The sequence below is a fragment of the Pagrus major genome, chromosome 16 (assembly GCF_040436345.1).
Source record: "Pagrus major chromosome 16, Pma_NU_1.0".
In the NCBI taxonomy this organism is placed as follows: Eukaryota; Metazoa; Chordata; class Actinopteri; order Spariformes; family Sparidae; genus Pagrus; species Pagrus major.
Genome location: NC_133230.1, coordinates 7,708,793 through 7,736,615, shown reverse-complemented (window position 1 = coordinate 7,736,615; position 27,823 = coordinate 7,708,793). Strand labels below are relative to the sequence as shown.

General features: G+C 42.4%; 1 protein-coding gene across 2 annotated transcripts; it reads right to left on the bottom strand.

The window, feature by feature from the left end:
* Positions 1-5: 5 nt before the first annotated feature.
* Positions 6-27,656, bottom strand: gna11b (guanine nucleotide binding protein (G protein), alpha 11b (Gq class)). 2 transcript variants are annotated; one of them, XM_073484073.1, is made up of 7 exons: positions 26,456-27,656; positions 14,135-14,319; positions 11,980-12,134; positions 8,749-8,877; positions 5,945-6,074; positions 5,673-5,826; positions 6-4,968 (listed from the first exon to the last, which is right to left on the bottom strand). In XM_073484073.1, the coding sequence occupies exons 1-7, from the start codon at positions 26,589-26,591 to the stop codon at positions 4,778-4,780; spliced, it is 1,080 nt and encodes a 359-aa protein (XP_073340174.1). In that variant the 5' UTR covers positions 26,592-27,656; the 3' UTR covers positions 6-4,777. The 2 variants fall into 2 exon arrangements, with proteins under 2 accessions (XP_073340174.1, XP_073340176.1); XM_073484075.1 differs by lacking the exon at positions 8,749-8,877 and adding an exon at positions 9,870-9,998 and having other exon boundaries at positions 26,456-27,621.
* Between the last annotated feature and the right edge of the window lie 167 nt (positions 27,657-27,823).

Genomic DNA, 27,823 nt, shown 5'->3' with positions numbered 1-27,823 from the left:
CACCATGAGCAAGTATAGGAACAAATTTATTTCAATTTAAAACAGATACCTTGTCATTATGTTTCTCTCTTAGAAGGCGGCAATGATCATAAGTCATGTTCATGTTTGAATGAGGATCAGGCAACAGTGGTTGAAACAAATACATGAAACACATAAAAAAATATGGCAAGAGTTATGTAAATCAATAATCGATAATAACCAACTGATTGAACCCCCTTCATCAAGGGCTCTGCTTCAATGAAAACATCAAAGCCCTCACTTCCAACACAAAATAAACAGCACATGCAATTATAATTACAGTTTCTTAAAAAACAGCAGATTATCTTTTAAATCTTTAATCTTAAATACAGAATAAAGTCTTTGTGTGTACTTAATCATCTATCCTTTTAGTCTCCGGTGTGTTTTATTTAAAAAGGGGGACCATCTCAGGTGGTGGTCCTTTGATGATGACCACAGCGTTGGCACTTAGAGAGAGCCTGGCTCTAGAGAGAGTGGGGTTGGCACACTCAGTATAATACATAATTTACATTTGGTTTACATACAAAAGAAATAAAGAAAAAAAAACAAAAAACAGCATTTTATACACCACTACACAATTGACCTTCAGGTTTCATTGGAGTGAGGAAAAATAAATCAAGTGGTCCTAAATAATAGTGTTCTGGTAATGTTTTTTACGTTTTTCTTTTTTAAAATCATACAGGAAATGAAAAACACACACACAAAAAAGGGGGGGAACGAGATTTTGAATATGCACCGACTCCGCGCTGATCGATAAGTTTGATTCCACTGACCCACAGGAAGGGACGTCGCACGACCGCCTTAAAGCTCGCAGAGCGACGCTCCGAGAAAACGACAAGGGGGGCCTGCGACGCCATCTTTCATTATTCAAGGCAATGAAAGGCAATAAATAAGCGTTGTAGTGAAAAACCAATCTCTCCACTGGTCGTTGCTCAAAAACGGACAAGGATGAAAGAATGAGAAGTTTCATACAAGACTGCCTTCCCTGCTTTCGTATATGTCGAGATTAAATGTGTCAACGAAAGAAAAAAAAAAAACAAAACACACACACTGTGCAACACCGGGCTGCTAACACACTACCAAACCCACACTAACAGCCAGTCAGCCCTTCACCATGTGCCAGAGTTGTAGTGTCAAGTCTAATAATACGACATGGAAGTGAGCTGCACTCGACACACAGTAAATCTTAACACGACTACTGATAAATACTTGGGTATCCATACTGGTATATCGTTCCACTTAAATACTGGCATCCCGACCCTCTTTATGACAGCAGTCTCAACGGTTGGCCGTCTGCTTCTTCCGCTCAAACATTAGTGTCACTTTCAGCAAACAAAATGGCAGTTAAGGACCACACTGGCTTTTTTTTTTGTGATTATATATATGTTTTAGCCCCAGTAACTCGCTGCTAACCATTTTTGAAAGCTAAAAAGGTTTTTCGATCGTTTCCCTAACTTTTCAGCAGCTTTGTGGTTTCCGTTAAGAAAAGCGGAATGGATATCAATTACAGTCAAGTTTCAACTCAAACCTACAAATTACAACTCAAACTTCACTGGCGTGAAACAGAAACCAATAGCTGCATTCGGAGTTGGGGAATCATTTTTATAAACTGGAGAAACGGGCATCGATAAAGTGTGGGATTCGTAGTTAACGGGTTAAAACATGCAAAGCCAACAGCATGGTCATCACTTGGCTATCTGCTATGAGTCAAATACTTGGGGAGACATGCAATACTTGTCCTGGTAGTAGTGTCTGTAGTGATTAAGTGTTTCTATACTGCATGAGGTATGACAGGTAACACTTGTGATACCAATCAAAAGGTCAGAGAGCCAGATACTGGGTCCACTTCATTCAGCAAAAAGGGCCAGATACATAAAGAAATACATAAAGGAAACTGCTTAGTGTTGGTAAACTCTCTACACACACCTTACATTAACACCCTGCCTATACGTCTTATAGCACATACTGCAAGTAATCTCCATTTATAAACAAGGATTAGTAGTGGATGACTTGGTTCACTGTGGTCCTGTACTCCACTCCCCGCTGTCTGATGCCTGATGCACTGTGATAGCCCTTAATGAGGATGAAGGATAAGTCACCTGTAGAAAAGGTCAAAGACCAAAAAAGTATATCTGCACTTCACTGGCACTATCAAAGCAAGCCTCAAAAAACTGGAAATTAACAATGCAAAAAACCGACAACAGAATTTTTTGTGTTAAATTACAAATAGCAAGCATGGACCGCGTGGGTCATCAATCACTGATAAAAAAAGTCCACCTACGTTCGTACTGTACATTTTTCTAGGTATGCGTTACAGCGCTGCGTCTATAAACCAAGAGGAAATACAAGTTTCTTTTTCTTTTTTTTTAAAAAAAAAAATGAAAACAAAACAAATGTGAGGGCTCCTAAAGAAAACCAAACAGTATTATCATGGATGGAGATGTGATGGCAAGTACAACTGGAAATGTCTCAATAAGAAATAGAAAGCAGAGATAAAGTCCTTACTATACCAGACATTCGTTTTTTTGTTTTTTTTACAGCAGTTCAGACTCAAGTAGGCTCCAGCATGAGAAAAGGAGCACTTCAACATGACAGAATCAAAAGCAGTCAAATTATCAACACCTTCAAACCTGGTCCATAAATTAGATAAATAAAAAAAATCTTTAATTACTTTAAAATCATCTCGTCACCATACTGTGAAGATTTTCAACCAGCCCTAGTTAGTATACTCCGGAGCCAGAGCTGTTGCAGTAGTGTGGAGTCGAGAGGCCGGTTGGGAGGAACCTCTTTTCTCTGACTATTGCTCCTTCTGCCGATCGTTTCCTCAACACCGCTCAGCTCTGTGTAGTCCTATTAATCAAGTGAACAAAATCCATAATCACAGTATCACTACTACCATAAATTCATAGGAAAAAACTGTATGCTAATGAAAGAAGTTGATACTTTTTTTTTTTTTGTAGTTTTTTCGCTGTTTGTTTTTTGCCAAAGATGGTGTACCACAGAGCGTTTTTGTACAGGAGTGTTTTGTGTATATGTATTTACAAACAGATATACACAAACAACATTTGCAGACTTCAGAGTGCGTTTTTCTGTGAAAGGTTCGTAGCCCCCCTCCCCCTCCTCTCACCACTCAACAGCAAGCAATCTTTATATAAACAAAGTGACTATACAGTAAAAAAAATTAAAAGAAAAAAAAAAAAGATAAAGTAAACAGAAGCACTTCCTAATGTGATGTGTCACCGTCAGGAAGTGTGTCTGATTGGACGGCTGAGTGACGCAGGTGTGACATCATCAGAGATGTTACCGCATGGGTTCCACTCGCACCCCCCGGGGTGGCGGGCGTGTGTTTCATTTACAGCTTTTATTTTTGTTGAATAAGCTACTTGCAGCCCAGAGCTGCAGCTGTGCTCTGATAAAACGCTGATGACATCACACTCCCCTCCACATCTGCTTCCACCAATCAGAGCAGAGCCTGTGTCGAAAGCAGGGCCCTCTCACCCGCTGTTAGTGTTTTTGTAATAAGGGTGTCGGGTGGTGTTATCAGTGGAGCCAGATGCTGTGAAGGTCACATGGAAGATTGTCCCTGTGAGTCCAAACAGAAAACATCTGGAGGAGGGAAGCGATGTGATTAACTTAAACATAAAACACAAATCCCACAGAAATCTTTAAAGGATACTTAAGTCAAGTAAATTTCTGGTTGCTTCTTTTTAGATGTCTTTAAAAGTTTTTATAGATTTTCTTACCACTTCTTATCACCGTTCCTTTGAGCCGTTATTTGTTAAATAGAAGTAGACGTAGCAACAAATTTCTATCATTAAAAACATTTAAAAAATCTCAGCAATGAACAGATTTCGATTAGCTATGTCTTGCCCTCTCGTGCTTTTTGTCTTAAGTGTGTTTACATATGCATTTACTTCATAATATATATTTCTATTTTTTTTTGTTTTTTGTTTTTTTTTTGCGATTGCGATGCTCACACTGGTGGGTACATTCATAGATGCGAGGTGGAGACAGAATCCTCGGCCCTGTCCCCTTGTGTCCGGTGTGCAACCTCACTTCCTGTCCGGATTGCTCTGTCCCAAGAAGAGGAAGAAGATGAAGAAGAAGAAGCAGCAGCTCGTCCTTAGTTGGTTTCAGGAGATCCAGTACTCACTTCTTGAAAATACTGAAGGAGCTCAGAGAGGACACGACGGAGGATCTGATCTCACACCGCTGAGGGTCAACTCCAGAGGGCCGAAAGGGGTTTCACCAAAACACAGCTCCTCGCTAGTCAATGCTGCCCCAAATACACACACACACACACGTACCACACACACATACACACGCACACACACAAACACCAAAGTCCCCTTCAGTCACTGTACAGCCCGTGTGAAAGGATTGTGTGCCAGGTGAAATGTGCCAGAGCCAGCAGCCAGAGCCAAATCTGACACGTGGAGCAGCTTTGGGAGGAGCAGGGACTCTGACACAACAAGCTGCCGAGCGAAGGAGGAAGAGAGGGCGAGCTTTGGTGAAAAGAGGAGGGACGGCGGTTTACAGGTGGGAGGATTTGTAGATGTACTGTACTGGAAAAAAAAAACAACAGGAAGGGTTCTGTTGGTGTGTGTGTGTGTGTGTGTGTGTGTGTGCGTGCGTGTGTGTGTATGTGTGTGTGAGAGCCGGCAAGGTGTGCTGTGTAATGCATGTGGAGTTGAGCGCACACTCCCGGAGAGGTGTGCATTTGTGCAATGGGGAGGAGGTGTGCGTCGTACGTGAGCCCTCACACCAGATTGTACTCTTTGAGATTGAGCTGTAGGATGGTGTCTTTGACAGCTGCAAACACAAAGCGGATGTTCTCAGTGTCCGTGGCACAAGTGAAGTGAGAGTAGATGATCTTGTCGCTGTCGGGGTTTAAGTCCACAAACATCTTGAGGATGAACTCCCGCGCCGCTTGTGCATCTCTCTGGGGACCTAAGATGTGAAAACACAGACGAGCACATGCAAACACTGATTTATCTATCAGGATAAAAACGGCCATTTAAAGAATTAGGTCGACAATTTTGGAAAATCCTTTCATTTATTCCCTTTCTTTCAAGATTTAGATGAGAGTGCTTGATACAACTGTCATGTCTGCATTCAGTTTCAGCTTTAGAAGGCTCGGCATAGCAAAGGATTGGGACTGGAAGCAGGCAGAAACAGCTCAATTACCACACTGCAATTGTTTGATTCATACATAAACGGTAATTTAAGAATATCAATAGGTTGATGGTTTTCGAGGGAGTTGTGTGCTCTCAGCAGTAGCTTGGTGCTATCATACTTGTACAGGAATCCACTGGTTAAAACGGGAACTCACAAACTCATTGCGAGTGGGAACGCCGGAACTTTTACTCCTGGAACGTATATTACAAAAAACTATCCAATGTTTTTAAAGGGTGCTGCTGTCTGTCCTCTGGGCGGAGAGAAGATACATACAGCACTTAATGTGTCCGATACCAAGCTCTCCTTCTCATGAGCCTCTCATCTGCAAGATATGCGAGGGGCGGGGCAGCTTTCTCAGTCTCAGTCTCAGAGAGCCTGCTCTGATGACAATGCACTCAAAAGAGTCGATGTAGACAATTCATGTTGCACACTCACAACACACACACACACGCATGCCAATGTATAGATGATCTCACCATCGAACTCAGGGAAATAGTCCACCAAGTGTGAGTAGGAGATCTTCTCCTCTAGCAGGTCCTTCTTGTTCAGGAAGAGGATGACGGAGGAGTTTTGAAACCAGGGGTAGGTAATGATAGTCCTGAACAGAGCTTTACTCTCCTCCATACGGTTCTGCAGCAGAAGAGTCATTTTGTTTAGTCTTGTTGAGATTTGACTACAAATAAAGGCACACAGGTAATACTGCTCGTGAGATAATTGTGTTTAAAACATGCTTTTAATGTCCACCCACCTCGTTGTCCGACTCCACCAGGACCTGGTCGTACTCGCTCAGCGCCACGAGAAACATGATGGAGGTGACGTTCTCAAAGCAGTGAATCCACTTCCTCCTCTCTGACCTCTGACCCCCGACATCCACCATCCTAAGGGCAGGATGGAGGTGAAGAGGGCAAGATGACAAGTGAAGAAGGCAAGAAGGGGAAAAACATTAGCATATAGCTCATGGTGGACTCGTTCATGTTCAGTTGCCAACAGTCATTAAGGGCAGTACTTTGTTTATCAGAAGTTTTGAATCCATCAAGATATGCTTATTGGTCTTACTAAATTGCAATGGTTGTTTATTCTATTACTTCACATACATACTGAATTATGACCCGCTTAAAAAAAAGGCGTAGAAGGCAGAGGAACTATTTTTTCTTTGCAGATTTGTCCAAAAGACATTCTCTGGTGTATATCTTTCTTAAACATTTTCAGCACATGACCCAAATATAAAGATATAGTCTCATTTGGGTCCTGATCATTTGTTTGAAAAAGGACTATTCTGCAGTCCTATTAACTTCATTATAAGCAAACTTGTTTGGGGAAAAAAACCTGATGGATTCAACACCTTAAGAGGAGAATTAATAAAAATTCACAACTTCTGAGGCAGAAGTTTTGAAGGTCTGAGAGAAAACATGTGCAGAGCTCTAGATTTAGCAAAAAGACAAAACAACTAATAAACAAGAAACAAATGTGCAGTGGGAATATGCTGTCGTCCTCAGTATGTGAGTCACGCGTGCCACCACAAAGATGAGAAATTCTCAATTTAAGACAGATCAAGGATCAGATTTTAAATGAATGCCACTCAGTTTAGGAAATGATTTAGTATGTCACAATTTGTTATCAGTTATTTGGAGCTTCTCTACACATAATGAATGAGAATCTGATTTTGTATGCAGTAAGTTTCTTTTCACAGCTATTAGGTATTCTCCGTAGAAGTTTGCATTGCACGCCCTTCTCCTGAACTCAGTATACAAAAGAGTCCAAAAGTCTGAGACCATCCGCCAAGATACTTCTATTCTGCATTTGTTCCGAATACAATACTTTTGACTTTACTTATGATAATTGGAGTATTGCGTTTTACATTTTTGCAAATCTTGAATCTGTGATGAAGTTGCTTTTCTATCTCTCAGGGATCTAAGCTTGATGTACTGATCTTCTGATGATAGTGGTCACTCTGGGTCTGCCTGATCGTGCTTCGGATACAACCGATTCAGTTTTTGTAAAGCATTTTAGAGTTACATGCAATGCTGCCTTACACAAAGTCTAGCCATGGTTTGACACGGAGGAAGCCACACACACATTATAAACTACAAATACACCTATATTGGACAGTCTTTAATATAATTTCTATACTTTTTTGAATGTTTATTTTGTTTGTTTCATTTGAGTCTTGAAATGTATTCATTGGTTGCAATATGACTTCCGACACTGTTTTTTTAAAATCCTCAAACTTTATGACTGAGCTGTGTAGCAGATTGGTTTGTGCATCTAAACAGTCTCAGAAGGAAAGAAATGCTCTAGAGTTCTTAAATTGAATGGCATCCATCTGGTCATACAAGGAGTCAACATTACATCTGGTACTAGATCAGCCTGTACTTGTGTTTATGTGATACAGTGAAAGTGGAGGGTCATTCATTTCTCTACCAGACAGCTTTCACAGCCTTCCCTGGTGTGCGTGATAAAGCACCACATAAAAAGGACTATTTGGAATCGCACTTGGAGAAGACAAATGGAGGAAAATGGAGGAACATAAAACGAAGGACAGGACGGACAGAGGACAGGAGGCAGAGTTGATGAAAAGATACAGTGGGCACCTGTGACAGAGGGATCCTTTTCATGGAAGAAAGACGACTGCTACGTAACCTAATGAGAGGCTACAAGCTGAGAAAATTACATCTCAAGTAAATATATATATATATATATAGTCCTAAGAGATGGACTAATACTGCGAAGCAAAAACTGGCAGGAAAACTTTGGCTGGCACTCGTTGAAACCATTCATGAAGAGCAATTGTGGCTAAAATACTGACTGGATTCTCAGAAGGTTTCAGTTTCCCCGAGGGTCTCTTTGACAAGGTCACCCTTCACTCGTCAGGGAGTTAAGGTCCCAGTTTCATTAAGCCTTCATTTGTGACAACTGATTCAGTAAAATCTTCCCTGTCAGGAATATCTGATGTCAAACTATTATATAAATGGCATCAGCACAATTTAAACCCTCACTTTTTGGCCTTTGTTGCACCTCTGGACCAAAGGAGCAAGCCTCCAGACCAGATTCAACATGGTCTCTGAGAAAGCTAGTCAAATTCACAATGCAAGGCTGCCTCCTGGTGGTGGCCCAGTCCACTGTGGTCCACAGAGACCCAGGGCCAATATAGGCCCTGCAGGACCTGCTGCCCAAAATAACATTCCTCCACCGCGGAGAGGACGACCTCGTTTCTTCTGCCAGCCGGAGAGGAAAGGAGGAGAGGAGGAGGAAGAGAGGAGGTGACCCATTTACAGGGACCGGGCACCAGAATGTAGGACTTTGTGTTCATTAGGGGGTTGTGTTATGTGTGGTATGATTGCTGTTGGTGGCAGGAGGTAAAAGAAAGTGTAGGACTATGGAGGAGACTACGAGGACTTCAATTTCTATGATTGGTCAAGTTCTTTCTATTAAGAGGGAGGACAAAAAATGTGGTTAAATGGGGCGTTGGACAAAAACACATCAGATGACATATGGGTTAATGATCTCACAACATAACAAGGAGGGTCTGAGCCAAAACAGGCATCTTTCTACCTGAAAATGATGCTTTGCAAGTCGAATGGGTACTCTATGATTCCTGTAGTTGGGATGCGCACCCTGAGCACATCCTGCTGAGTGGGAAGATAGCTGGAATCTGCAATACGATCCAGATCGGAAAGATAACTACAGGCAGGCCGGTGCGGGGGGAAAAAAGAGAGATAAAAGAGAAAAAAAAGACAGGAAAACAGTTATATAAAGCGTGACAGGCAATTACCGCAACCCCCCTGCCATTCCAGGAAGTGTGGATGAGTCCTGTTGAGGAAGCTTCACAGAAAAGGCCACATCTCAGAAAGGAAAGGGTGTTAGTCAGTGTCACTGCTCCACCAACACTCTGCCAGTAAACCATGTAAGATTAGCTTGAAAAAGTGGCTTTGTGTTTAACTTGACTCTCTTTTTTAATTGCCAAAATTTGCAGTGAGGTCAAGTAGGGTTGTGGATTATGTCACAGACAGTGAGGTGGCATCAGTGACAGTAGTAGCAGTGACCTCAGCAGCAGAGACGGCAGCACCTGGATTCGATAAAGAAGGTTTGGACAAGTATGATATCAAGGACAGCAGGAATAGGACCAATACTTTTTTTCTAAATGTAAATAAAAACTTAAAATTCCTTTGTGTTTTAAACCGTGCCCAATCAGCTCCCTGATTTTCTTAACGAGTTCCTGGAGAATCTTTGACATCACCATCTAATCCTTCTTCATCTGGCTGCTCCCCACATGCTTCAGTGCAGCACGTCTGGCCTTCGTGTCTATCCTGGAGCCAGAACCTCAGCACAATTGTGAACACAAACCACTGATATCTAATCAGGTTAACTAATGTGGCCCTCGGGCGCAACATAATCTTTATTTCTCTCTGTAGGACAACACGGTCTATTCAAACAAATGTGCTCTTGCTGAGTATCTTTCCCCGTAGTGACGTGAGCTTTTCAAGTTTGTAATTGAGTCGTAATTGCACGCTACTGAGACAGCAACACTTACACAAATCAGCTAGCAAATTTATATTTTTGGGTCAATTCATATATAAGCCCTAGCTTGAGTAATGTGTTAATGTCCTGGCAGTCATCAGTGGTTTCTGTCCTCTAACTATGGTGATGCTGCAGTCCTGGTGCCACGGGGGTACCTGAAGATGACGTTCTCCAGGTCAAACGGGTACTCTATTATACCCGTGGTGGGAACACGGACCCTCAGCACATCCTGCTGGGTGGGAACGTATCCCTCCGCAGTCACACGGTCTATATCGCTAAGGTAACTGGAGATATACATCACAACAGTGTGGAATAGACATTTTCAATGATTTCTCACTCACACACTTGCAAAAACAGACACAGAACTTACATTTTTATCATGACATATTCTCAACATACCAAGCACACCTGCATGAATGCTGACATCAAACTGTAGTACAGCAAGTCCACAACCAGGGGGCCACTAGAAAGTGAGTCAAGTGCTGTTGGCCATTTAGCTTGAGGTCACATTTTATTACAAAGTAACTATGACAAACACACACAACCACAGAACAGGAGGCTGGTACATTTGGCTACAACGTGTTGCACACACAACTAGTGTACACACCTTGCCAATGTCTTTTAATCTGAGGTGAAGAGTCAGTGAATCTCTTACCACTGACATTCAGACATTAAACACAAAGCTCAACTGAAGCTAAAATAAAATCATTGTTTTTCAGCCAAACTGTAGGGAGTAAAGACAAACCTTAGCTGAAACATTATTTGAATGTTAATTATCTGTTTAATACTGTTCACAGATGACAGCATGTAGTTCAAAGACAGGATTGTGGCTTTAAAGCCACTCTTCTGCTCTCTATTAGCTGGTTGTGACAGTATGAACCCTCAGTTGCGAGGAATACTGACAACAAATTGCACTGCACCGACAAATTGTATCATCATATACTGCAGATAAACATCACGGTTAGGGATGGAACGATAAAAGATTTTATTGCGGATCGTGGTTATAGAATATCCTCACATGAACGACTTGAAAAAGTTGTCTAGCTTGCCGTTGTACAATCCTATATTGGTTTCCTGATTTATTTTGAATTGCCTAAGCCTTTTACCATGGCTGACAGCATGGCTTTCGCACTGTTTACCCACAAAAACAAGTTCGGATAGGAGTAAATACTACAAAAACCAATATATACCTTATATTTTACGATTATTTATTTAAGATTCTTTGATTGTTTGTTACTAAAAAAAGAAAGGTGTGTCCCATCTGTGATGTAATAAAAATGTAAGGTTTAAGTCATTCTAGTATGCTTTAGTGCAATTATAGGGTTCATTTGAAAGTTTAAAGAATGTGTTGATAATTAGTAGATGATGGGTTTTTCATGTAGTCCCATGCCTAATCACAATTTCCATTCTAAACTGAACACTGATTGAAATGATTTCGATCGATTTTCATCTTCAAATTCAAAAGGAAGTATCTGCGATCCCTCCCTGCCCCATCCGGCACCCTTTGGAAGAGCGCAGCTGCACTTCCAGAAACTTCTACAAACAACTGACTGGTATGAAGGTCACTCCAACAGACAGATTTGAGAAAACAAACTTTGTTACAAACTGCATTTCTACTTTTCTTGTTGAATCCCAAAGGGTATTATTTGAACTTGCCTAACCCTAATCTACAGAAAGCCACCAGGATTAAGTCAAGTTGTTGTTTCAAAGACAAAATTAATTGTGGATTTGGAGAACCACGACACTTCTAACAATAACCAACAATTAAAAGCCCAAAAAACAATGGCCCTAATACTTCTGGCTTGCAGAGTTTGCTCAGTTGTGAAACAGGCTGGTGAATTTTGAAATTTGTCATCTCAAATCCCATGTGGACACAAGACTAATGCCCTGCCCTGCCCTGCACATGTTACAAACCCTTGAGGTAATTATACACAGAACATACACACAAAAGCTGTCACATACCACACATCCAAACACTCCCTACTCTGAAAAACAACTCCCTGACACATGAAATTAAAGGTTTAGGATCCAAACGAAATCATTACAAATTCTGATTTTATATCAACTGAAAAACAATCCTATAAGAGAACAGCACAGTTAGTTATAATTACAACACTGGATAAATTAGTATATTTTCCCCAAACCAGGATCACAGACATACCCTCATAAATATTACACAAGCACACACACACATTGTGTCACACACAGTCACACAAATACCATTCTTAAATCCTAGACAGAGATCACACGCAGACAGAGACGTACTATTTAGTGGAGTCAGAGAGCTGGTACTCTCTGCGGCGGTCGTAGGCCTCCTGGATCCCTGGGTCGGACCACAGGCTCTTGATAGCTGCGATGTAGGGGTGGTCGAACCCGTTGATCTTCTCGATGTCCACCTCCTTCACGAGCATGGCGTTAGACTGGAAAGACACAGGCAAGGGAGGGAAAAGGTGAGACAAAGAGCAGAAGGAGGATAGTGATGAATGGGAGCGAGCACTGAGAGAGATGACAGGGAAAACAGAAATAGACTGAAGTCACTTATTTCTTTACATTTTCAGCGAAGATATTTCAGATAGCCGTAGGTCTGTTTGGACCTGCGGGCTGATCCAAACCACCCACATCTTCTACTTATTCTAAAGATGATGTTTCTGCTAGACAAACTAAATGCAAGACTTCTTATGCACCTGAAGATTTTTCCCATGAAAGACCTAAAACATGCAGTTGGTCTAACTGAGACGCAACACAAATTAAGAGGTTGATAAAATGGGCAAAACAGAGGAGCAAATTAACATTTATATATATGAAAATGAAGAATTTGTGCCTATTTAAAAATGCCTTAAGAAGAAAGGTTTCACAATATCCAAATGACAGACATTAGACAATTAACTGTTCATACCATGTAACTTTACAAAAGATATGTGGGAATGCAACACAGTTTGAAACAGATATTGTTGTCAATTAAATTATACTATTTTGCTTGTAAATATCTCCTCATATTCCTTTATTAAGGAAAAAACACATCATTTGATCCTTTATAAGCTACTAAATCTTGAATTTAGGAACACAAGTGCTCCTTGAGAAAAAAAAGTAAGAGTCAAGCCCTGACATACCACTTGCTGCCATCTGTTGTAAATTTCAAACTCTATACAAAGCCTACATTTTGCATTTCCAAGAATTAAAATCAGTGTCAAATGACCTACATGGACGGTATTGAATTATGATTAAAAATGTGCTTACAAGTACAGTCTGGACATTTTATTACATTACTGGATTTTATTCCATGTTCTAGTGTTGTTACATTTTCAGTCTTCTCATTAGGAAATGCATTACCCAAGAAAGTAATCATCTACATTCTTGGGTAATGCATTTCCTCATGTAGGTTGTGAACAAACAACAATTTAACATGTTTCTTCAAAATTACATAAATATGGGTCTCTAAATCATCTGCGGATGCAACAGTAGCAATCATTGTTATTTCTGGAACATGACATCTGTTTGCTCAATATTTAGGTGACTGTGCTGCTCATTCTTAATGTGGACCAGTATTTCTAAACACTGGTCCTTGTGAAGGAGCGTACTGGTGGATTTCTGTCCTACTGAGTAATGGACTACATTCACCTTGATCACAGGTGTAAATCGGTCCTCAATTAGAGGTTCACAATAAAAGACCAGCAGGACTCGGAGGACTGGAATTGAGAACCACTGTAGCTTACAATAATAGACTATAATTATGTAGTTGTATTGTGCCCACACCACCACTAACTAGTTCACTTTCAGTCATCTGAATGTATTAAAGGCATGTCTATGACAAATACTAAAAACAAAAAGAGTTGAATACGTCTTGTGTACTGAGGTTTGCTTAAAGTACAGACTATTTCTGATTGTGCATGGAGCTTTTGGTGTTTCACAAAGGCTTATACAGGGTTTCTGCAGGTTTGAACAAGTCAAATTTAAGACTTTTTAAGACCTTTTTGAACTAAATTTAAGACCTACACGAAGTACGAAACAGTACGGAAAAATAAAGAAGTTTACGGCGATAAATTCCTGGATACTTCAGAAAGAAGTACAACACACGGAGCTAACTGTGAATCTCACCAACACATTTCCCAAAAACGAAAAACAAAAAAGGCGATGACGGAAGCGGTAAATGAACGTTCATATGTAAGACCTAACTAAATGTAATTTAAGAGCTATATGCAAAATATGGACGTATTTAAGACTTTTTAAGGCCTTAATTTTAGATACATGAATTTAAGACTTTTAAGACACCCTGTTATAATATGAAAGCACAATGCAGTGTAGAATATACCAAATTCAGCCATGAAACCTTTACAATAAAGGGAATAAGGGAACTCTGGGATTGATGACCACCAGGACTTAAAGAATATTTCCTGCTCTTACTTCTGTGGTCAGCCCTTACCCGGTTCTGTTCAAATTTGTAGGGGATCTTGAGGGTCTCAGTGGCGCGGATCATGGACTGCATGGAGGTGAAGATGTTTTGGTAGACAAGCCGGATGAAACCTCTCTTATCTTCGTCTGAGTACCCGGCTCCATGGATGATCCTCATCTGCTTGATGAAGGTGCTCTTGCCACTTTCTCCCGTACCTGGAAAAAGAGAGGCCCAGAGTTAGACACAAAGTGAGACATCATGGAAAAGCAATATAAGGTGTGGCCTGTTATCTAACACAGAATATAAACTATGTTGGCCAAAAATACCAAGAAACAGGAGATAAGGGGTGTAATGTTGCATACAAGCTTTGTAAAACAATATGGTGAGATGTGTGGTCTTGTTTCTGAATAATTTGCCAAATACACTCTACACACACAATACAACATCACATTCATTACCAAGAATATTGAGCAGGAGATAAATGAGTAGTAAGACACTTTCTGCCTCACAGAATGAGTTCAGAGAAAACATTTAAAGAGAAATGGCATTCTTCATAGAGCTGTGACGATAACTGCATGACCACAATACCGCAGGGTCACACACATATGCCTAGTTAAGACACAGCCACTGATTGGTTGACAGCCTCATCAACCATGATATTAACAACTGTTTTTCAACACAGAGGACATTCAGTTTTGGATTTATCATTTCAGTTTTATTTTACAAAGTCTCCAAAAAGACTATGGTTGCCCTCTTAAAGCCCATGATTCCAGGAGGCCCGAGTAGACATTTCGTTAGTCGAATCATTGCATCTTTGTCTTTCTTTACTGTACACAGGGCAATGCAGAAGCCACAGCATGGCACGCTATGAACAAACTGAGTCTTAAAATCACAAACCAAGAACCTAACTGCGATTGAACCAAAGGGTGATGGAAAAGGAAGTCAGCATGACATTGGACAGTGACAGGCCAGTCTGTTGGCTGCTCCGACACTATCTGCTCCAGTAATGACCTTCAGTAAAGACCGCTTTTCTGGTACAACCTCCTCTACTGGCGTCCACTAGGAGTGAAGTGCATACAGCAAGTGGGGATATGTTACTTTTTCACCGCAGGAAAAAAAAAAATGAATACCATTTCAGCCATTATTCTACATAAAGCTACAGTATTAAGTCATGTATCTATGCAGCAGGAGAGATGAAAGTTCAATGAGTACAGACCATTTTCTTTAGCTATTTTTTGTTATACTATGGCTACTTTGTGTATTTCAAAGTCGCGATGCAAGACTTCAAAACATCAAAAGTCACACAAATGGCACGGGAAGCAGCGTGACAGTGCTTCTGGTGATGAAACTGATCAATTTTCATGGATGAATCAGGCAACAGATTTGTGTGTCAGCACCGCTATTACCATTTTCCAGTTGATTTACTAGAACATTTACTCTACCCCAAATTAGGGATATTAATAATTAAACATTAAACAATCAATTGCTGGAATTTAACAGATTAAAAACGCACCGACAATCAGACATGGGCACCAATAAATCAAAAAGTATCTTGTTACAAATTACAAATACTTGATTATCAAATATATCCAAATAAAACACAAAATGCTGGTATGAGAAAATGCATTTAATTAAAAGTAATTTGACTAAAAAAGAAAAAACAAAAAAAACACCGAAAGACATTCTATATAAACTGATTTTATGACATTTTAGCCATTTAGTAGCCTTAATATGGGTTGGATTTTGTTGGGCCAGTAGCTGAATAGGAGCTCCGTAATTCAAATGAAGTCATATTTTGTGTAATTTAATTTATTATCAAGTAACTTTGTGTTTACAGTCTTTTAACCCCTAATGTAGCCAACTCTGATTTTGCGTCAAACATAGATAATGCCATTGGTTAAAACAGGCTTCTAATGGAGAAACATCCAACATATTTTATTTATTATAAATGATAAACCGATAATTGATTTAGGCAGCCAACTATCAAGCTATATAAGGAAAATGCTGAAAATTTGCATCCGTAACCCAAATGTACAATTGAAATCACATATACTGTGATCAGGACTTAATTCATTTTCGCCTAGTCCTATTAGGGCGCTAGTCGCTGCCCCCTCCAATTATCGGACAACTCATTTTGAAATCAGGCTCGTCATTTCTGCCAAGACGATGACAACAAGCCAAATCTGTGACCCGAGACAGATGCTCCATGAAAGGCAAAAAATGACCAAAAACTTTGATGCCAGCTGACGAGAGCCAAGAACATGCTGCAGTCGGTTTATGTTTTTGATGTTTCATTAGTATTCATTTATTTCCATTTATCAATAAGCAAGGCCAAAACAGCACAACCTGGTACAAACGAAGCTTAATACTTCCTCTCAAAACTCGATTAACGTGGGATGCTCTTCTAAGTAAGTTTGACGCATTATGAAATCCCTCCGCTGAAATTCCAAGTTTATTAACTAAACTGGTTACGACGGCTAACATGTCAAAGCTTCTTTGTCCGGCGTCAGGATGATATAACACGGTTTGGAAGGCGAATGAATCAAAATAACGTTTCCAGGGAGAAGAGGAGAGTGGGGTGAAAAGACGAGCTAATTTAATGAAGATGATTAAGACGTCTTGCCCTACATTCAGGATCTAACACTAAAGTGCCTCTGCCAAAAGGTGACGGCAGGGGTCGTTGTCAAAAAGGCTGCATTCCTCCAGTGATCCTCCTCTGCCCTCCTGAGTCCATATCTGGCTTTAAGATCATCTCAATTTTTCAAGTAGTGTCAGGTTTCCAGATTTTACACATATGGTGAGGAGCTCGAGAGAGAAGGCTTTGGATCATAGGCGCACATTTTAAAAAACACATTTGTTCGGCTTCTTATGATCAAATCCTCCTTGATTTCAGTGAAACAAAATCACAATCTCTGCACTGAGTTTTTTACGCTTTTCAAGACCTGCAGTGATTGCCATTGCTGGGGGGGGTTGTTGTTGGGCCTAACCCACATTTCACACTAGCCTCCTATGTTCTACATGCCCAGAAACACCGCCCTCAGGCCACACAAAAAAAAAAAAAAAAAAAAAGAGCTGATGGCATTTCAGTCCTCCGTGAAATCAAAAGGGATCCAGCACATCCATAATATCTGCAAAACTGAAAGGGAAAGACGAGGAGGAAAAAAAAAAAAACACACACACACACACACTCATCTCACCACCACCTACATTCAAGGTTTTTGAAGAGCAGCCATATTTCCGTTACCATAGCAACCCCTCCTCTGTCTCCCTCTCTTTTTCGTTCCTGTGTTTTTTTTCCTTCCTCATTTTTTTTTTTTTTTTTAACCCCTCCCATCCGCCCCTTCTCTCTCTCTCTCTCCTCTCTTTCGTAGCAGACAGTAAATATAACTGTGAGCCCCTCAGGCTCGCTCTGTGCTCTTCATCTTTTGGCGTACCACAGAGAAGAGGGGCCTTGGCTCAACAGAGTCTTTTTTTCTTCTTGGGGTGGGTGGTGAGGGGGGTGGGTGGGAAGCTGGTCTGAGGTCAGTACCAGGGGGTTCCTAACACCAAGGACTGTAAAAATGTCGGGAGAGATAGTAGCTTCTCCAGTGATGCGGGAAGAAATGCCTTAATCTCAGATAGAAATTTGGGGATTCAACACTTGTGTCCATAAGGGGGAATATGACCCTCCTCCGTCTTCTCTTCTAACAAAAAGTCCAATTTTGGAGAACAGAGACTAGATAGACTATGATTCCCTAAAAAAAAAAAAAAAAAAAAAAAAAAAAAAAAAAAAGGCTTATCTTTACAGTTTCTCCTTCCATTTGCTACTACAAACTGGTGCCTGCAAGGTAGTCAGGCCTGATAAAAAAACTGTGATTGTCAAGCTAACAAAAGGAGCAAAGTACAGAGAGCGTATTCTTTGTATTGGGCTGTGGTGATAATGTCCTAGTAGTGACTGCAGTTTGCTTCAGCAAAGGAGCAGGAGGATCACTCTCCAGCTTGATGTCTGATTTATTTCTCGTGACCCCGTCACAAGATCTCCCTCCGCTGTGTTCTCTTAACTGTCCCTCTTTCACCAGACAACACACTACGAGCCTCTGTCTTCCCCTTTTTTCCTCTCCAGATTGCACCACCACCAGCCACAACCATTTGCATGCCCTCACCAGCTCCCCCACCCCCCCACAAATATACACTCCTCCTCCTCTTCCTCCTCCTCCCCTTCGTCACAACCCCTCCCAACCTCCCTGAGGCTAGAAATATGCCTCTCCATTCTCATCCCTCTCTGTCAAGAATTTTGGATATTCATAACTAGAATCCATCCATTCTTTTTTGGTAATGACCTAGAAAAAGGAGGTCACCTTTTAATAGCTCGCACACGACTTGGGTTTAATAACACTTTCTGTTCCAGGTAGCAATGAGCGTGAGAGAGGAATAAAGACACGAGAGCTCAGATTGTGCCCCAGTGCAATGGAGCAAAGTACACTACACAGCCCACACACCAACGCCGGTCCATTGTAGAGCCGAAATTAAGAAGAGCTTGTGAACTGAAAACAGCATGTAAATAGTAACGGCTGTCCGTCATGCAAAGACGCTTCACCTGTATCCTCCGCTGCCAGGCTGGCTTTCATAAGCCTTTACATAACGGATCAGCTCATGACACAACACCTGATGGACTTGACACACTGCTGTCTTAATGCAAGCGGGTTCGGTTGAGCCCTGGTTGTCGCACTGTCAGTCGATCTGGTTATGTCTGTGTGTGTGTGCAGGGTCTGCCTTCTTCACACCGCCTGCTCATTTTACTGACTGGCCACTAAAAGGCCTTGTGCACAAGCATCCCCACTAACCCCGGCTTCCCTCTGCAATGCCTCTCGCAGCTTTCCATGAACAAGAGACAGGGATTATCAGCATCATGGCTACCCTGCATGCAAATACACTCAAATATAACGGTGCATTGGTATGAAAAGTGTTGGCTTATCTCGGTTTATGAACTGTCCTTTCAGGCAGCGCGGTGCAATCCAATCTCAGCAGAGAGAAGAAATTTGCATAGGCACAGCAGAGGTTCAAATATTATCAAAAAGCTCAGAATTGGCACGAGCCAGGCGTTAGCCGTTTTATCAGCGCCCTGGAAAGATACTGTGTGAATCAGGCAGTCACAAGGCTAACCAAAATGTAGCGTGGGTCTCCATCCTTCACTAAATTCATCTTGGAAACTGGCCTCTTTCAGGCGTACAAAGGAAAGGGATTGAGCCAAGGCAGCCTGGAGCTACGCAACACACACACCAGCTGCCTAACCAACTGTGGACACACACGGATCCTGTGGTCAACCTCAAGGCATGGATGTTACCTTCGCTGTGATGGCCCATTTTCTTTCCTCTTTCCTGGACAATGCAGACAGCACAGGAATGGAGCGAAGCACACACAAGCATAAAGACAAAGGGGAATAGGACCGTGTCTGTTTCGGCTCTATTGCAGCCTTCTAACATGTGCTGCTTGCTGTCAGGTTCGACGCACAACACTATGCTGGCTTTGTGCTGATGTCTCTGCATCTGCTGAGTGCTCCATGTGCGTGGGTGTCGGAGCTGTAAATCGAATATACATGCTATGGCGTGCACTGCATGTTATACACACACACACCTTCATTTGACCACCTTAGGACGGCTTTGTCTGTTCACCAGTGAGTATGCGTCGAGTGCTGTTCTGGTCGAGTGGGTGTGGGTGAGCGAAAAAGAAAAATCCAATACAGGCTTTACAAAAGATTTGGAGCAAGCAGCAGTATTTTAGTCTGCAACACACACACTGTGCTTGGCCGCTACGAACTAAAAACAGCCAAATCCTAGATGTTGACATTATTTCTTAAGCCGCGGCACTTATTTTAGGAAATCTCATCATGGAGATTCTATGAGATAACATCGCTCCGTGTCCACACATGGGCAGAACACGTTTATTATACATCCCCGCTGCACTGATTTTCACACCAGCATTCACAAGCCGAACATCCTCCAAAAAAAAAAAAAAAAGACAAGTGTGAGCATCGTCTATCATTCAAAATCCAACTTGAAAGATGAAGTGACAGAAGTTGAAAATCACAGAGACGTGTGGGCTTTACTGTACACAGCAGCTGGTGGGAGTAAACAGGAATGAACATGCCACCCTGTCAGCACAGAGAGGGCTGAAGACACTGGCAGCGAACAGAGAGGCAGGCCATGTCCCCGTCCTGTCTGGGGACTGGGGTAGCAGCGGTATGTGGGACAGTCACCATCTAGCCTCATTCACCCCCATATCTCCAGAGAACCAGCCATGACCCCATTTAAAGGGGGGTGTGTGTGTGTGTGTGTGTGTGTGTGTTCATCTGTGCACTGGTGAGCAGCATGAGCGGCTGTGTAAAAGACACCATGTCGTGGAGAGAGACAAAGAGTGTGTGCGAGGCTGGCTGAGGTGAGGAAAACGAGCAGAGAGAGGAGGAGTCTGGATGGATGCGCTGGCTATGATCTGCGATGGAGAACATACTGTGTGTACTTCACTTTGTACATGTAATTTTCTGCTGTTCAATTTTATAAATAAATCAAAGCGGCCGATGGTTATTGTACTGGGTAAGATAGATACTGCATTAAACACCTTCTGCAATCGGGCTTTATGAGATGATCCAATACGTGGTCCTACATACATCACACTATATTGTTGCAGTAATCCCAAGGCCTCAAACATCATTTTACCAAAATCTCAAACCTTCTCATCACCTCGAAACTAGTCTGACCCACCAGATGTAGACTGTGGGTATAAGCTTGCCATTGACCATATTCATATGGTGGCCATTTTCCTCTGACATCCCGCTCACTGTTGTGTTCCAGCCTGCAGGTCATATAAACATATGAATGGGTCAAACTGTTATCATTTTACTGCTTCCTGATTTCTCAGCAACAGAAAAAACAATGGATAATGGTAATCAGGAGGGAAATCGGGACATTTCAAGGTATTGGTAACCTTTAAGCTTCCGTTAGACGACAGCTTACGTTAGCATTTTACCACTTTCTGGCTAACGTTGCTGTTTGACGGTGTTATACAATGTGATAGGAAAGCCGTAAATCAATATTGAAATATTAACACACATCTTGGACATGCACCGGATGTAATCAAGCAGTAATGTTAGCTATGTGGTGGTGGATTGATAACGTTAGCTAACGTGTAACCAAATATGTAGTTTTAAGTAAAAGTATAAGGTCGGTCAATCGCAAGCTGTCCGTTACGGTTTTCAAAATCCTCACCTCTACTGTACACAACAAAAAACAACGACCTCAGAGCTAACCCCAACAATAACCTTGTTGCTAACTGTACAAACCTGAACAAGCTAGCGGTTACATTTTCTCTTTCACTTTCTCTCTCTTCTCCCCTATAGCACAATAATAATGGGCGCAGCCACAGCACAAGGTCTGGCTAAGCGAGACTATCGCAAGACTTTTTTTGCAGCCGTAGATTTATTAGTTCAATCATTGTGACTGCACTCCTGCAAGTAAAGGGACAAAATCTATCATTTTTACCAGAGGGAATATATCAATGTTCATATAAAATCTCCAGTCATAGAAGCATCTTGGTGAATGATGACTGTTAGCAAAACATTTCTATTCACAGCAACGATGTGACTGCATTTACAACAACAATGTGCTCAGAACGACAATATGGCTATATATATATATATATATATATATATATATATATATATATATATATATATATATATATATATATATATATATATATATATGGCTGAAGTGTTTCTTTGGAGCGGCATTAACAATATCCGCTCTGGTATATTTTTCTTCAAGCTACACTGAGAATAAGCGACAGCTAAGTGTACTAGAGATTGGACAGACACATGCATGTCTGTCATTAAGACACGCCAAAGACGTGTGTGAAAAATTGGAAACATTACATAGTTTAGTCCACCAGAGAGAGGTTTATTGTTCAAGTGTGAACATGTGTCACCCAGTGCATGCCTTAGTCACAACTCCTTAACAGCCTCATTCAACAAATCTTTATCAAAAACGCTAATTTCACATGTAGCTCTTTATCAGCCGAGATATCCTTATCAGACTTTCTAAACTCTCGCACATTACAGCAGCCCGTCTCATAGCGATTTCCATATTAAAAAAGCATTAGATCCAACCATGATAAAGAGGATTTAAGTAATAACTGACCATCCGCATAGCTCCACATTCACTGGCATTAAAAGTACCGTGCTCTGACACACACACACACTCACACACACACACACAAACTGCTGAGGAGTAGAGCTAGAAGATCCCTATTGCCATATATGATCAAAATAAGACGGCCTGGCAAGAGAAGGAAGGTCAGCAATAAACATCTGAGCCTAACCCCTGATCCTCTTCCTGGTTCAATCAAACTGTTCCTCTAAAGGATGTCTTAACCTGGTAACAAGACGTACCGCTGAGACGGGGAGAAGAACAAGAACAATTCAATCAATGAGGACTTGGCAAAGGACTGTACATTAGACCTCTGCCTGGGATGGTGTACAACCGAGCCATCCACAACACTTTGGGCTTTCGAGCCAAGTTTTGCCCCTTTTTTAAAGCCCTTTCTTAAATACTGATGACCAAAAATGCCTTCCACACGTCAGAGGGTTTTTTTTTTTTTTAAACTGATCATCAGACATTATGTTCCTTGTATTTCACGTCAAATACACTTTTTTATAAAAAAAGAGAATACAAACTTGTACACTGACACTTTGACCTGGAGCTCACAGTTCACCTCGGTCAGCACTTTTGGGAAACCCTAAAGCGTTTTGCCCTTCCATCTCACTTTACTGACCGTTCGTTCGCTCCAGCAGTTCATTTACCCAATGCAGCAGGGGCCACAGCTCCTGGCCCACTGTGTTTTGACCAAGTAGAGGCAAACCACTGGTCTGTGGAGCAGGAAGCTGGCGGTATGGCCTGATATGGCCCTCAGTGACAGGCAGCCAGACTGTGGGCATTGCTGCAGCCCTGGCAGAGTTGTTATTTTCTGACCATGTGGCTAAAAGCTTGAAGATTGTTGTAGCTTTCTACCTATAAAACTAACCATAACATTCTCCCTCGTCATATTCTTCAGCTTCATGCCTGCGTCTGGCAGAAAATGTGACCAAACCTCATAACTGTTGTCGAGACATATCTGTTTTGGCAACGCACCCTGGCTATATCGTAAACTCTGCCAGGAAGAGAGAGAGAGACAGAGGGAGGGTGGACCTGAACTAGTGTGAGAAAAACACTTTGTTTCGGGAAATGCTACAGGCAGCGATGGCAGTAGCGTCAATATCAATCTAGAGATCAAACATTTAGCAGATTAATCAATTAGTCAGGCAATCTGCAGTTATTTTGATGCATCATTTAAGTAATTTTTCAAGCAGAAATGCCAAACGCATTCTGGTTCCAGCTTCCTAAATGTGAGAATTGGCTCCTCTCTCTGTTTAATAACACTATAAACAGACTACTTCTGCATGTTGGCCTTCTGGATGGGCATTAGAAGCAATTTTAAGATGTCACGTTAGGCTTTAGGAAACTGTAATGTTTCGAGTATTTTCTGTTTATAACATAATGCAAGCTGAATCAATTTAAATTTGTATAAAATGGCAAATAGCTGCAACTTGGTACTACGAGCTAATACAATTTTTGCTTGATAATTGACTTAAACTGGAACTACAATGTCTGCAGTATATACAACTGAACAATGTTAAACTTCTCTCCATTTTGCCTGCACCCAGAGCCTCCTACTCTAAAAAAAAAATCCCCTAAATTACGTAAAATGCATCATCTGGAGGATTTCAGGGCTGTTGGATCAGCTACAGATTGTACTACAGATTGGATCGAGAGAGCGAGTCATCGCTCTCTCTCCTTCTGGGATCAAATGAGGGGCATCTCACCAAACTTCAGATCAAACTGTCAAAACACGACAATCCTGTTCACTGTCTATTGTCGCCTAAAATGTTTTCAAAAACATATTTTAGAGAACTGTTTATCTGGAATACATTATTGTGTGTTACCAGCTGGCCGCCTGACTGTTTCCTGTTTCAAAAAACGGATGACGAGCCAAAACCAAGGACTGCCCAACTCGGCAATACTTGGGTTTGTGGTGCAGTGCAATCTGGTTGTTGCAGGTTTTCTACCTATTCAGCAAAAAGGAATACCACAGCCCTTTTTCTATGTTTTCTTTGGGCATGTAGCACCAATTTTAAAAATGTTTGCGTCATTCTACTGCATGGACAGCCCGTGCAAGGACCGTCTTTCAAGCGATTAAATAGTTCTTGCTGAATCATTTTGATCAACTAATCGGTTAATCGGTCAGCTCTTCCCTACATCACTTGCTGCACAAGGAATCCAGACGCATGGCATCAGATGTGATCTGAATTGTCATACCTTAAAAAGACATTGCATGCCCACCATGGTAAAATATTCCAGCACTAAAGCTACAGCAGTCTGCAGTAAGAAATTACGTGCAACTAAAACTGAGAATATTTTGTTAGAACGAGCTGTTGTATCTCCTATACATGCACTGAGCTGCAGGGTCGCTAGTGACAGAACAACTCCCACAACATTCAACTGAGATGGATAAACGTCCAGTACTCAAAAATGCAGCTCGGTATCACTTTCCCTCTCCTTTAAATTTACACTCGATGGAAGGTGGCGGTCAAATGTTCATAGACAGAGGTTGTCTTCCTCCTCCAGTGAGGTGTGGAGAGGCAGGCGGCTCACCGAGGGCCGCGGGTCTGAGAATAATGCCAGGGGATAATAGGAGTCAGTGACATCTCAAAGTCTGAGCAGCGGATGTGTTTAACCAAGCCTATTAAGACCTGCGCTAATCCTGCCTTACACGTCCTTATCCGGGCGTCCACTGACAGCCTTAACTCACACAGGATGGGCCACTTACACCTCGACTGATTGCAGTTCTTGCTTGCTGTCGGACATTTTTGATAGGTGTTTTTTTTTTTCTGCTGTCAAAATCAGGGATGTGATGGAGATATCAAAACACCCGAATCCTGAAATCAACCCAAAGCCTTCATTGATCATCTGGCAAGAGAAAGTGCAGCGCAGGAGCAAACCGTTTTAAAAAACTGCGACACAAAAAAAACAAACACCTCTTTTGACCCGCTCACCTTGGCCACCAGGTACAACAGAGTGCAACAGGGATTTAAAAACGTATGACACGGAATAGAAAACGTCCCATCAACGGTATGGCTCTGGCGTGGCCTACTTCTCCGAGCCGAGGTATTCAGCGGGGAAATGAAAGGAGACACACATGTCAAATAACCAGGGCTGCTTTAGGTTGGGGAAGAAATGGGAGCAAACGTTTTGAAACTAAGCATGCAACCTAGATAATCCTAATTGTCCTAAAAATGGACACCTGCTGGGGTTTTTTTTTTTTTCCTGGAGTTGTGCGTTGTTTTAAAAAACGGCTGGCTCGTCACGCCGTGCACGCAAAATACATGTTGTGCGTTTGCAAATAAATCAGAGCCTATTGTTCCTTTTGGTGTCCACAGAACTATGAATCAATGCAGCACAGAGCAACTTATTCAACAGCAGCTCCCACCTGCCCACACACCAGCTATAAAAATAGCTAACCTACTCAGCTAGACTACAGGATGAGGGGGCAAATCCCTCAGTATCCTTGCCCTCTGGAAGGGTAGATTTGTGACACCCATGTGCACACTAATAAATACGAGGAATTGATGAATTAATGAATGGGACAGCAAAGCAAAAAGGGTTTAGCTGAGGCACCTGAAGCCTCATCCAGTTGTACAAGTGTTATGCAACCTGGTGAAAGCAACAGTGGAGAGCAAACCCAAAGCTTGCTGCTGCTTCTTCTTTCATTATCAAACGACCATCTTCACCTTCTAACCAAAACCACAGTGGCTGCTTTGAAAGCTGACCAATTGATTAGCCTGAGGGCTGGTCAATAATGTCAAACTGGCCCACTGACAAGCATGTGGTAGCCTGCAAAAACAGGGTGACATCTTAGTAACTCCCGACGTGCCAAATGGGCTTGTAGTCTGCACACACCGATGCAAATATCGGAATAAAGAGACATCCTCGCCGGATCCTGCAGATATGCACCTGGACGGGCCGGCTAACCCGTTTTTAAAACCCGACGAGCTCACGCCATTTTTGGATTTCACGCCATATAAACCTTACTCACACTGCAAAAAAAAAAAAAAAAAAAACAGGCGTCCAGCTAGCAACCTTAACTAGTAGCATATTTGCTAGCACTGCCAAGAAGGCCCAAGGAGGGTTAGTTTTCCTCCTCCTCCCCCCCCACCACCACTCCATGTAAACGACGCAAGACATGACAACAGCGATATATGTGAGAATAAAACGTGCCACATACCGAGAAGAAGTAATTTCAGCTCTCTCCGGGAGTCTCGTTTGTCTCGGCGGAGTTGTTTGTCAATTTCTGCATTGATTCGTTTCGACTCCTTCGCCTCTTCGCTCAGGCAGCAAGCCATCATGGACTCCAGAGTCATCCCCTCTGGTTTTGGCAGCCCAGCTTAGACGGGACCCGGCAGCACGAAGCCCGAACCAGTTCAGCTTATCCCCGAATCCCCGGCGCTCGCCTCCCCTCGATCTCAGGCGAGGAGGTGGTGTCTTTGTCGGATGGGATGGACGGGACTTGTGGTGTAGGGGGGTGGTGGTGGTGGTGGTGGTGGTGCGGGGTGGGGAGGGGAGACTAGCTAAAGGGGCCTCGCTGTCAAGTTGTCCCCCCCAGCCGAGAGCGACTGCGACTTCGCCCGGGTGTTTCTCGGCAAATCACGGGAGACTCGGACAGGGGGAGGGAGTCGGGAGACGCTGGGGCCTCCCCGAGATGCTCTGCCTTAATACGGCTAAAAAAAAAAAATGACTGTGACGGCAACAGATTAGCCTCTTTTAACACCTTTGCTTTATAAACATTAACCCCCCCTCTCTTGTCACTCGGTGGTCCCGATTCAATCTTCACAATCCGTCCGAAGTGGTTCACAACTGCAGCGTCGCGACATCCAAAAAAACAAAAAACAAAAAAAAAACCCGTTTATATCTGTGCAGTCTCTCCGACCGCTAGCTAGCTAAAAGTAGTAGTCCTCGCTAGTGAGCTAACACTAGTGTGATAACCCTTATTGCACTATCCGCGCCGCAGCACTGCGTCCGTCCACCGAGTAACTACATTAGCCGACGGTGGCTAAATTACGCGCGGCGGCTACGACAAGCTGCCTCTGCTAGCGCCGCTAGCTCGCCAAACAACGCCTCGGCTAATGTTGTGTCAACCCGCAGTGATTGAAGCGGCGGAGCTTGGTTGAAGGAATTTGTCCGCCTAGCTAGCGATAGCAGGGCAGCACCCCATCACATCCCGACTCATTTTTTTTGACTGCTTTTAGCTTAAAACGCACGGCTACCAAGCACCGCCCGGAAGAGAGAGAGAGAGGGGGAGAAAAACGCGTGCCGGACCGGCGGCTCTCGCCACAAAATGTATTCGCTGCAAACAGCTGGCTTTCGGGGGGTGAAGCTCGTCGCTGGAACAAGGTCGGCACACACACCAGTCTGATGCCGAGCAAAGAGGAGGAGACAAACCGTGGCTGTTGAGTGACAGACGGAGAAATGCACGAAACAGGTTTGTGACAGACCAATTGAATGAACGAGGCGGGTCCTCGGAGGTGGGATCTGACAAGTTAGGTCGATGAGAAGATGCAATGTGGATAGATTTTTCTGCTTTTATTCCATCCTG